At 37.7% G+C, this 12,569-nt stretch overlaps 1 protein-coding gene across 2 annotated transcripts; it reads left to right on the top strand.

The window, feature by feature from the left end:
* The first annotated feature begins 166 nt into the window (after positions 1-166).
* On the top strand, positions 167-2,608 carry LOC134813977 (uncharacterized). 2 transcript variants are annotated; one of them, XM_063821933.1, is made up of 5 exons: positions 167-800; positions 952-1,048; positions 1,605-1,722; positions 1,879-1,995; positions 2,186-2,608. In XM_063821933.1, the coding sequence occupies exons 1-5, from the start codon at positions 630-632 to the stop codon at positions 2,262-2,264; spliced, it is 582 nt and encodes a 193-aa protein (XP_063678003.1). In that variant the 5' UTR covers positions 167-629; the 3' UTR covers positions 2,265-2,608. The 2 variants fall into 2 exon arrangements, with proteins under 2 accessions (XP_063678003.1, XP_063678005.1); XM_063821935.1 differs by having other exon boundaries at positions 547-800; positions 991-1,048; positions 2,186-2,352.
* Positions 2,609-12,569: the final 9,961 nt, after the last annotated feature.

Here is a 12,569-nt window from a genome sequence, read left to right as displayed (position 1 = left end):
TTTTTGTATATCTCTAACATCTATAGTTATAGATGTTAAAGATATTCACATCTGTAACTGATAGTGATAAATCCTCAAAATGTTATTCCGTTAATTAACTCCCGCCGCAACTCGTTGTCTAACTCTAACACATTACTTTTAACGTTATGTAATAATTTTTACATGCACTTCTTTCCCAACAAGCAGCCTTAGTGGTGTCGTCTCCCTCACTATGTGATTGGCACTTAGCGTGCTTTGTTATTCCGATTGTTGTTAGTTTAAATGATTCGGACTGTTGCACGGTTTGTACAACAGTATAACGGTTAAGAAACGACTTATTGATAATTTGTCGTGTCACGTGTGGAGCTGGATAAGTCGCATTGTCCTTTTATTGCTGTTGGTTTCCGGTTTGAGTTATAGCTTTTTGTGGTTGTTGAGATTGGTGACGGATCTGAAATCGATTATATCGGAAAATTATTTCGGGCGTAGGTCTTCTTAAGCTTGTATTTGTGTAAATAGATAAAGATATACGGTGGAAAGAACTAAAAGATATTCTGTATTTCAAACCAACGAGTTCAAGACTTTTGAAAATTGTAACACCTTCTGTACACTGTATTTTAACAAAATCGAGACTTCTGGGAAACGTTATTATGACGTCTTCATGTGTTCCTCCGACGGAGGATCCGACTGAGAAGATGGAGAGGAACCTAGAACTTCTGTTCTTTAAAGAGCAATTAAGACTTGTTGTTAGAAGCAACCGGTCTCGGACGAATCCCTGGAGAAAAGAAGGGAACCGGGAAAAGGAAAAACGCAAGTTTAACGTACGCGAAAGTTGTTGGTTGTGAACCCTTGTTTCTTTCTTTTGTTTTCTTTCGAAGTTTTCTATAAATATTGATGTGGTCCTTTTGCTAGAACTTTCTTCGCAACAAAACATGTTAACTATTTTCTTTTTGTTGATTCTTTTTAATACAGGACACCAGATTTAAAATTCACAAATATAAATGGGACCAGGCAACAGTTATTGAACTACCAACAATTCCAGAGGATAAAATACAACGTTCCAAAACAGGTACAGTTGATCTTTTTTTCTAGATCTTTCTTTCTAAACCACTAGTTACTGCAAACTTTTTAAGATTTCAAGTATAAACAGTTTGATTTGCGATTTCATTATGTAAAAATTAGCTGCTTAAAATTAATTCGTTTGTCACTTGTGTGCTTATCATTTTTTTTCCTCACTTTAAGTTTAGATATTTAAATCTGAATAAATTGTGAAAAACATGGAATTTGACGGACCGCAATGAGACATTCCGACTGGAAAATGTAAAATCAGCATAACAATGGTTTTAAATGTGGTCATTCAAAGCGTCTTACAAACAATTTTCCAACCGCCGCATATAGAGTAATATTAAATCATTGATTCATCTTTGATCTTGCAAGTGACAAGTTACGAAACATTCCCCGCTTATTCAAACCGCACGCCGATAAATCAAAATCAAAGGAGATGAGGGTCGTCAAAATATTGATGATGCTGGCACTGTGCATGTCGATTTACATGTAATATTATATGAGTATTAGCATTAACCGTGTTTTGACGTGATCATCCACTTTTGAATTACACTCATCAGGGATCAATCCGCCAAGAGTAACGCAATCTCAACCATCGTCTCAACAAGAGTCAAGATTTCCCAGATTGTGTTTTACTGCTGGAGGAGAACTTGAGACACCTAGAAAAACTTCCGACAGGTAAAGATAACCTTACTTATCCTACTACTAGTACTAGCTATAATTATAACTGTAAGCTCATCGATTATTTCTCAGATAGTCAAACCAGTTAAGAATAAGCTTAAGTCGAAAATTAATACAAACAATGTTAGGTATTTTTGACGCTCACTTTCACAGGTGCAACTATAAGGCATGGGAATTAGATCATGACGGTCAGGATCAACAAGTCGTGATATCTCGGGATCAATACATTGAACCCTCGTCCGCCCCAGATATTCCGCTTTCTTTGTTTAAGTTAGTTACCTAGTATCAAATTAAATTTTGAATTTAGCACTATGTCAGATATGAGTACTGAGTAAGATTTCAAAAGGTAAATATTAAATAATCTACGAAAGTGGTACCCCTAAAATGATGTGCATCTTTTGCCGTATAAATATAATAATTAATAATAACTGCTTGATGAATAATGACCTTCCAATTTCAGGGAGTTCGTTTGTGCGTACAATCCCAGCCCACACTCGAAACGAAAGCAACCCGTCCTTGTTAGACTTAACAAAATCTAATAACAAGAGTTTATGAGCCATTCAAAGACTTTCTGAGATTTTCAAAGAACTTTCAGATCGAGACATTGAATAGGAAGACTTTCTGATGAAATTGGGATGTAAAATCAATATCATAATATCACTTCGATTGGAGTGCTGATACACATTACACAATGTCAATATAGTACAGTGTGGAGTTATTTTTTGTTTGTTCAATCATGCATGTGCTTTAAGTTTAAAAGCCATTGATCTTGAAATTTATCATTTGTATTTACTATATTAAAATCTCAGAACAATATGTATACTTTTAAAATAGTTTATTATCAATATAAAGTACGTCAGCTGATCGTATTTCGATCTAATGATCATTGTTTTTTGTCAGTTTCTGATAAAGCTAAAGTCCCCATTTTTGTTAATCGTGAGACGTGAATCAATAGAAATAAATATCGATTATATTAACGTTGCATGACAGTTAATAGTTAATTATAATAACTTTAAATCGACTGATTTAGTTTGTAGGTTTATAACCTACCAGGACGCGCGCCGAGTTGGACTCGTCGACGGTCCTGATATTTGGAACGAATATTTTACGAGTATCACCCGTTAAGATTATACTGGGCCGCGCTCAGCCTGTCATTCCGCCGAATCTCTATTCGAATCTCTATTATGTTAATCATAATGCATAATGAACATGATAGCCTGAGGTAAGTTAAGATTTAGTTCAATTCACAATCATATGCATGGCATTTATATCTAACGTTAATTCAAATTGAAAAACGTTCCCACAGCTTATGCAATATGCATGATATAAGTTGTTGACGGATCTGATCAATTTCTTATAACGAAATATTATCCCATTACATGCACTGAGCAAATCCTTACAATTTACAAAAGCTTCAAAGCACAAAGTAACATTGACGGATTTGTTAGCGCTATTTTTAGTGCATTGCACTTAGCACTACTGGGATCTAAGATCTTCGTTAGATAGGCAATCAGATGCGCCATGCACTGTATTATATTACTACTAGAAAACCCGTGGTCACAGGGAGGAAGCTAATAGTGTTTTTTGTTAGTAAGTTTAAATCGCGTCAAATAATATCCTACAAAACCGAAGATACAGCCAATTTAAATATTGTTTCTACTAATATAAACACAGCGTAATATGATCAACAAAACCGATCAAAATGACGTTAAAACAATCACAAATCATTGCACGTGCACGTGTAATAACCTTCGTTACCATGGTTACTACGCAAGTTCATATTTTTCGTCTGATTTGCACGTGGGCGGTCGTAAAAAAGAATCTTTCGAATTATAATATTATTATATGGACCACGCCGAGCAGCGCGGAAAGATTAACAATTTCAATTAATTGCAATGACTAATGTTACTTGTCTAAATTTCTTCATTCTTCGAAGTACTTATGTCCCGAGGCATGAAATGCTACGAAAAAGCGCTCACCAGGTCACGGCCGTCGGCCAGTTCATTAACAATGAACAACAAGTTAACGGGTGATACTCGTATAATATCTGTTCCATATATTAGTCCAACTCGGCGCGCGTCTTGCGGTAGGTTGTAAACCTACAAACATAGGTTATCTTATAAAGTAAGACTGCAATAATAAAGCTATATATGTATGTATCAAGCTATGTATCGAAAATTTATGATTTACCAAGCCAGTAGCCACAAGCGCACATATCCCTAGTGCCTAGTATGTAGTATATTATATATTTGTAGGTTTATAACCTACTAGGACGCGCGCCGAGTTGGACTCGTCGACGGTCCTAATATATGGAACAAATATTTTACGAGTATCACCCGTTAAATTATAAATAAGACGTTTTTAAAAATCATCTTCCACTAATTTTCAAGTCATTATGCATAATTAAATTACACATGTTCGTATGCGAAGCTTGGCTTACGTAATGTAGCAATTTCTTGTATCATGTGGTGACCCTACGGTCGCTTCACTATAGTGGAAACCCCTGTAGAGTTTCGGCGATACAGGGGGAGCCGCGCACTCGTGCGCGGCGGGTCATACAACGTATGACAAGCAATTTCATTGTAGCGCGATGCACTACTGGGTCGCGCCGCGCATCAAATAATTCTTCTCGCAACCACGTATGCAGATCGGCGAGATGCGAAGGATTGACATCGTGAATCAAGTACTTTGGAGGAATTAATGAATATAATTATAAATACAAATATGGAATAGTATGCGTCTGGTAGTAAATTATTTAATATTTTAAAACTTTACAAAGCTTTTGGATGATTTGTATCACGTCGTGACCCCCACGGTCGTTTCACTATATGGTGGAACCCACTCTATAGAATTTCTACGATACAGGGGAGCCGCGCACTCGTGCGCGGCTGGTCATACAACGTATGACAATGAATGATTAAATACCTCTGGCCAATATTTCGAGAAGAAAGCTAGGAGCGCGCTGAGTCGCGCTCTACTTCGATAAAATTTAGACAAGTACCATCCGTCAAGAGTAACACCCGTTGTTGTAGCGCGATGCGCTACTGTGCCGCGCCGAGCTGCCATGAATTGACATCGTCAATTAACAAACGTTGCGAATAATTAGTCCAAAATGTTTGTAATTCTCTGACAAAAACTTGTATAAACGCTGCAATGCCAAATGCTGAACCATTGTCAGAAAAAGTGGCCCGTAGTCGGTGGAGAAAGTTAAAAACATTGAACATATTTTAAGGGGTCCTGTTGACGGACCAGCGTTTTCTTACCTCATTTTTGCCATCAATACACTGGACTTACCAAGCTGAGAAAAGGAAGACCCCAAAGCAATATATTATCGCTGATTGTGCATGATTTATGAAAAATTATAAAAAATCTTTATATGAATAATATTTTTGATCTGTATTATCTCCGAAATTTAGCTTATGACAATAGATTTCATGCATAGCCATGTGTATACGCGTACTGCGTGACGCGCTTGTTTCACAAGTAGAATATACTCCTTACTTGGGGACCTCAGGCTATCATGTTCATAAACATATAGAGATTAGGCAGAATGACAGGCTGAGCGCGGCCCAGTAATATACTCCTTAGCTTGCCACGGTCGCGCGCTACTGCAAGCGAGAGGGCTCTGGTTAGAGCAAACAATAAATATTGACAAAAATTACAATGAACTTTTGATATTTAGTTATTTGCTTTGGGGAAAGATTAGACTTGGTGTTGTTTTTAACTATCCCTTGTCTAGAACTTTTATTTAATAATTAATTTGGCAGTTTGATTTGTTCATTGTTGGTTACTGTTTTTGATCATTCACATTTTCAACAACTTAATACTCAAAATTTTAAATCTTCGAATGGACATTTACCTTTGCCATGTTGATTGTATCTTCGATGCCCTGTGTATTGAGAAAAATGTTTCATAGGTATATTATCCTTAGATCCTTAATACGTCAAAAAACTAATGGTGAATGAATGGGTCTACTTGATCTTAAGACTCCTTTTCCCTCAGTGAAACTTTCTCGAGAAAGTGATACATGTAATGTTATTTTTGCAATTTTGAATTTGTAAAATGTTGAAAAGGCGTTGCTTCAAAAGATCAAATTTTATTACTGCTATGCCAAGTGCCAGTCATGTGCCATCAATACAGGGGCCAGATTAAGGATATTCTTAGGTTCAATGTTTATCAGTCTCTTATAACCTCATCCCTGCCCCTATGATGGAGTAGATGTGTATATATTTGATTTTTGATATTCCATATTATATAATATTGGTAGCAGTGGACAATTTCCGTTACCTCTGTATTGTGCTCTGCCAATTGCAACACTTGAATTACTTTATTGTATATAAAAAAAATGTTTATCAGTCCCACTGTCAAATTTTTAACAAAATAAAACAAACGTTGATTTGATTTGATTTGATTTGATTTGAAACTTTTACAAATAGTACATTATACAATACAGCAAAGAGAATTAAAAATATACGACATTATTATCATGAGGCATATGTAGGGTAAAAGTTGTAGTCCATATTGTATAAATACTAAAAGCATGGTTAAGTGGTACAAGTTCTGGGGGTATACGTATTACAAGTAATAGTTCTACTCCCAGACTCACTAACACCACCTCCATCTAAACACACAAAATGTATCTAAAACACGCAAATTTAGAATTATCAAAATAAATACATAATGTATCCATGACCTGACTCATAATGCGCCAAAAATTGTGCGCGTATCATCACACAGCGATTAAAAGCAAGATTACAGTCGGATATAAAGTTCGCGTAATCCAGTTAAGTACATTAACTGAGGACTGCACCAGGGTCAAATCATGGTGACAGAACGTAAATGTTATTTAATATTATTTAATAGATTTCTTTTTATATTATAGTTGTTATATTCAGTATCGTGACCGATCTATCAGTGGCGGGGGCCCACATATAAATATCATTTGCACTCATTAACTTAGTCAGGGTCTGTCAATTTGTCCCAAAAGTGTTTTGCCAGGTTTGCCTTAAAAGTTCCGGCATCACTTATCTCTTTAAGGTCAGTTGGTAGGTCATTCCAGACACTGTGTGTTCTGAAGAAGAAGCTTCTCTTAAAGGAGTGAGCTTTTGCTTCCACAGTACACTTCAGGGAAAGGTGGTCGTGTCTGTTCTGTCGCCTCTGGTTGATATCAGGCATTTGAGATGTATCAACTTCATTATATCTCGAGGGTTGCCTTATGTTTGAACGCAACCTACCCTGTTCACTGGTTGTTATCGGGGTTAAATAAGGTGGGAGCTTCAGAACAGATTGACCATTGTATATCTGATGGAATAATAGTAAGTCTGTGTATTCAAACTTCAGCTCCATTGGCAACATGTCTAGCTCTCTTAAACGAGCCAGGTATTCTAAGTCATTATAGTGATGATCCTGTTCGCCAAGGATCCACTTAACTGCTCTGCGCTGAATGTTTTCAACTTTGTTATTCAAGACAACACTTGTTGGTCTCCAGACAACACTGCAATTTTCGAAAAGGCTCCTAACCAGCGCTAGATAGAATGCCCGTTTTTGTTTACGGTCGTTAATAAACCGTAGAGTTCTTTTCATTAGACCTAGACGAGAACTAGCTTTCGTACAAAGGTTGACTATGTTCTCCTCCCACTTAAGGTCAGTTCTAACAAAGACCCCAAGGTCTTTTTCACTCTGGACGAAGTCTAGTGCCGTTCCATCTAGGGTATAGACAAAGAGCTGGAAGGGGAAAAAACTCAAAATTCCCTTTTCACTCATTTTGCTAGATATAGAGAGCACCTTGCATTTATTTGGGTGAAACTTCATTTTGTTTCTTACTGCCCAGCAATGCAGGGCGTCTATGTCTGCTTGTAGGATCTCATGGTCTCTCCAGCCCGTGATTTTACGCCATATTTTGGTGTCATCAGCGTATAGGGCTATCTTTGTACCTTCACTTACGCATTCTGACATGTCGTTAATAAAGAGTACAAAGAACAGAGGTCCTAAAATGGAGCCTTGGGGAACCCCAGATTCAACATTCTTAAGTTCTGAGTGGGATCCCCCAATTATAACACACTGTTTGCGGTCTTTAAGATAGTTCATAATGAACTTCAACAGTGTACCATTAATTTCAAATTCCGATTTTAATTTCTTTAGGATGACATCATGGTTAACTGAGTCAAAGGCCTTGGCAAAGTCAAAGTATACCACATCAGTTCTGACATTATCGTTGATAGACAGAGAGAGACAGTCTATATACCCGACCATTTGTGTAGTACAAGACCTCTGAGGAAGAAAACCATGTTGGTTGTCATGTATTTTATGCTGGCATTTTGCCAACAGTTCATCTCTCACAATTTTTTCAAAAATTTTCATTACAAGGCTGGTGAGAGAGATTGGCCGATAATTTTCAACTAGAGTTTTGGGGCCTTTCTTATGCACAGGTACTACGTTAGCCAATTTCCACTCAGATGGTATCTGACCTATGTTATATGAGATTTTAAAAAGGCTCGAGAGTGGATATGCAATACTATCTCTACAGTTCTTTAAAATTTTGCCATGGATACCATCTGGACCAGCAGCTTTATTAACATTGACATCTTTTAGAATTTTTCGGATTCTGCTGGTACTGAACTCAATGTCGTTTACTGAGTCATTACTATAATCAATATCAACATCATAATTACTCGCTTCGGAAAACTGTGCAGCAAAATATTCATTGAACATTTCAGCTTGGTCTAAGTGATTGTTTCTAAATCTGCCGTTATAGTTTACTGTTCCTGGTATGCGAGTAGATTTTGATGTCGATTTGACATGTTTCCAGAATTTCTTTGATATAAGAGCTGGATCATCATCATCATTCAAATTTGATATCATTTTTTGGTCGACCAAATTTTGAAAATCTTTTCTACATTGTGAGAACTTTTCATAGTCCTCAGCTAGGCATGATCTTTTAGATTTGACTCGTAGTTTTTCTTTTTTGAGACACAGCTGATAAGTGTCAGAGTCAAACCAGGGTGGCTGATCCTTATCTGATATCGTAATAGTTGGGATTCGGTTGTGTATGTGATGGAACAGGATTTTCTTAAAACGGAACCATCCTGTTTCTGCATCACAGTTAAGGTGATCATCCCATCTAACTGATTTCAGATCATTGTTCAGGCCGATCCAGTCTGCTTTTTTGTAATTTAAGATTTTTCGTTTGGTGACCTTCTTTCTAAACTTCATTTTAGCACTAAAAGTTATTCCAAAGTGATCTGAGGAGCATATCTCATTTTTCCCCAGGACCGCCAAATTTTCAACAACACTTATCATATTACAGAAGAGAAGATCGAGGACCTTCCCTTTATCATGAGTGGCTTGGTTTATCATTTGTGTTAAGCCTAGGTCATTAAACAGATCTATAAAACGGCCACCAAGAAGTGTGGGGGACACACCGTCTGACCAGTTAACTTCAGGTAGATTGAAGTCCCCAACTACAAAGTGGGCCTTAAACTTTTTCCGTCCTACCACATTTCTGAGGTGTTTCTCAATTTCATTAAAATTATTTTCACCAAGGGTGCCAACTCTATAGCAGGCAGTTATGCAGTAGCATGAGTTGTTTGATTTTAGGCTGACTGAGATCATTTCAGCCCTAGAGCTGACATCAATCTTGTCATTTTCAATACTGATGCCAGTCTTGACTGCAATAAGGACTCCGCCCCCCTTCCTTCGAAACTTATTTGGGTTATCAGGATCCGGGGGGTGGGATCTTTTGGATCTATCCTTCCGATATATCTTGTAGATGCTATCAGGGAGGATCTCATTTTCCAGGTGCTCTTTTGAAAGCCAAGTCTCAGTCAGAACGATAACATCAGGCTTGTCTTCATAGATCTTAGATTGGAGCTCTAGTAGTTTACCAGCATCAAGCGGCATGTTTTTAGATGCTAGGCCACTAAAGGGGACAAGCCCTCTCAAATTTTGGTACATTACCTTTAGATGACTGAGGTTATTGTTATCAACTGGACCTGGGTTAAGTATGCTTGTATTGCAGATAACAAGCAAAACTAAGTTCAGAATGGTCGTCCAGATGGTGAACATGTTACTTAGGAACTGATGTCCACTACACTTAGCGGAAGAGTAACGTCTGGGACAACCATACTTCACTATCCATAGGGCTATTCCATTTTGTTTCTTTGAATAGATGATCATTAGGACTACAAGATTTGCACTGTTCATAAGGCAGTCCCAGTCATTGGTCAGGTGTAGTCCGATCTTGTACGAGCGATGCATACGAAATGTTTGGTCTGAGTATTCACTTGCTGTTTCAATGGCCCCCGCCAATAACAGACAGATCATATACACATATACAACAATCACTACTCCATAAATCATCTTTAAAATAGCACTTTTCTCTATAGTGGTAATTGAATCTATATTTAATTTAGCATTGCATTTGACTTTGGGAGAGTATAGACCAATCACTGTTCTGTGTTGTAAAAACGTGACTCCCATAAATTAGTTTAAAACTCAAAGTTAAAATGGAGACTGGAAAATATGTACTGAATTATACTCTGTTAAAGAAGCAAGAAGTTAATGAATTAAAATATTGTCAATTAATAAATATGGGAACAGATATGAGAGCATTGTTAAGCTATAATGTTCGTTAAAAATGAAAGAGTTCTCTGAATTCTATAAGTTGAACATGTTACAAGATGACTACCTAGGTTGGTTAGCAACGCCAATAAGAACTTTGGCTAACACACTGGTTCCAACAGGATTAAGATGGATACCATCCCTGTTAAACATATTAAAATCTAAAAGCCACATAGTAGGTGTCTTCTTTAGGAAAAAAGAGAAAAAGTCAACAAATCTTATACTTTCTTTCTTACACATCTCACTTAATAGGTCATTAAACTTATGCATATTTCTAATATGTGTAAGATAACTTGCCTTTCTAGGGACAAGTGAAAAGAAATTAATCTTAGCTGCAGGAAATACCTGTTTTGTTAGGATTATAAGGTCATTAATGTCTTCAAATATGCGTTTTATGTCAGAGTCTACAATCAAATTTTCAACATCATTTCCCCCGACTTGAAGGAACACAGTGGAAACATTAGATGTATTAAATTGCTTGGCACACTTTTCAACTTCGTTATAAATGTCACAAGCGTGTGCTCCAGACCGGGAGATAACTTTAAAAATTTTTCCACGCCTGGAAAGTGTTTCAGTTTTCAAGCTCTTGAGGAGGGAGCTGCCAAACACAAAGGTATCAGGGTATTTGGCATCTTTGGAGGTGCTGGTTGCAGGGGAGGTATTCGGTTCTGCAGAGGAGGGGAGGAGGATGGGGGAGGAGGATGGGGGAGGAGAATGGATAGCAGGAGGGGCTTCTTTAGGTGGGAGCAGACGTCGGAAGGTGACACTGTAACGGACTCCCCTTTCTTTCTGTACATCTTTGTCTCCAGCAAGTATTTCATGGTAAAAAGATTGCTGGAAACCAGGCAACATCGTGAATATGCTCCCGGGAGTAAGAGTAAGGTACTTGACGGATTTCTTTTTGTCAAGGGAAATGTTCATTTTCCGAGTTGCACCAATCGAGAGTGTTGATATTGGTGCACCTGGATCGAGGCCTGCTTCATCATCCTTGTGGGGAGGAAGGCAACACACATATGAGCTGTACTTGTTAACTAACATGGAGTTATACTCTGTTCCTAGTGTTAAGTTAACAGTCTTCAGTTAACAAAACAAAAATTAAATGTATTACCAATTATTCAATCAATACATATGATAAACATATATTACTATAAATTTGTTGTAGCTAATAATCTAATAGTTCAAGTTGAATTTTAGTTAAGTATGAAATGCCATCACATCATAGCTAGGGTAAAAGATTATTCTTAAATTATAAAATTGAGATGATTGATCGATAACTTCAAATTGGAATCCGTGATTGAAGGTTAAATGAGGAGGAGCCCAGCCAAAGCCCAAAAGATCTAGAATCTTGTTAGGGTGCCCTTCAGTGCACACACATTTCAGTGCACTGTAAAGAATAGTAATTTAACTATTCATGTACAATGTGCCGCACAGTTATAATTGTCCACCTGAAGGCGTTACAAAGGGCCCCGCTGACCCCGCTGTGAGGGGGGGGGGGGGGGGGGGGGGGCGCCAAATCGTCGTTTGAATGTGGGACAATTTTGAAAACTTAACTAAAGTACTTGCAAAACTGCACGTTTTGCTCTAGATACACACTTTTTTAGAGATTTTTCCAGCGTATCCTCTAAAATCACCCAATTTGTTCAATTTTAGGGAGGGGCAGCAAAAGAGGAAAGGGCGCCAACAGGAGGCGCTTTTTCGGCGGGGGGGGGGGGGGGGGGGGCGCCAACAGGCAACCTTACGCCACTGGGACAGTTAATAATTCGTTAAATTATTAGCTATTTTAGATATATAATAATTTAATGTAGCACACTTCTGTACGGTAGTGCATTTGTTACAACCCTCCTGTGTGTGCCATTCAACATTTCAACATTCTTTATGTTGAAACCAGTGGCGTAACGTTGCCCTCCTAAAAAGCGCCCTCCTTTTAGCGCCCTTCCCTAAAATTAGACAAATTAGGTGATTTTAGAGGATACGCCGGCAAAATCTTTAAAATGTTTCTAAAGCAAAATGCGCAGTTTTGCTAGTACTGCAGTTAAGTTTTTCAAAATTGTCCAACATTCAAACAATGAATTGGTGTCCCCTTAAGATGGCGCCCCCCCCCCCCCCCTGCACTGCACAGCAGGGCCCTTCACTACGCTACTGGTTGGAACTACCTCACTTTACTTGCAGTAGTAGGTATCAACTAAATGAACAAATTATGAAATTATACATTCAATCAAATCAAT

This window comes from Bolinopsis microptera, chromosome 4, assembly GCF_026151205.1.
Source record: "Bolinopsis microptera isolate Bmic1 chromosome 4, MBARI_Bmic_1.0, whole genome shotgun sequence".
Taxonomy (NCBI): Eukaryota; Metazoa; Ctenophora; class Tentaculata; order Lobata; family Bolinopsidae; genus Bolinopsis; species Bolinopsis microptera.
This window is presented reverse-complemented; position numbering and strand designations above follow the sequence as displayed.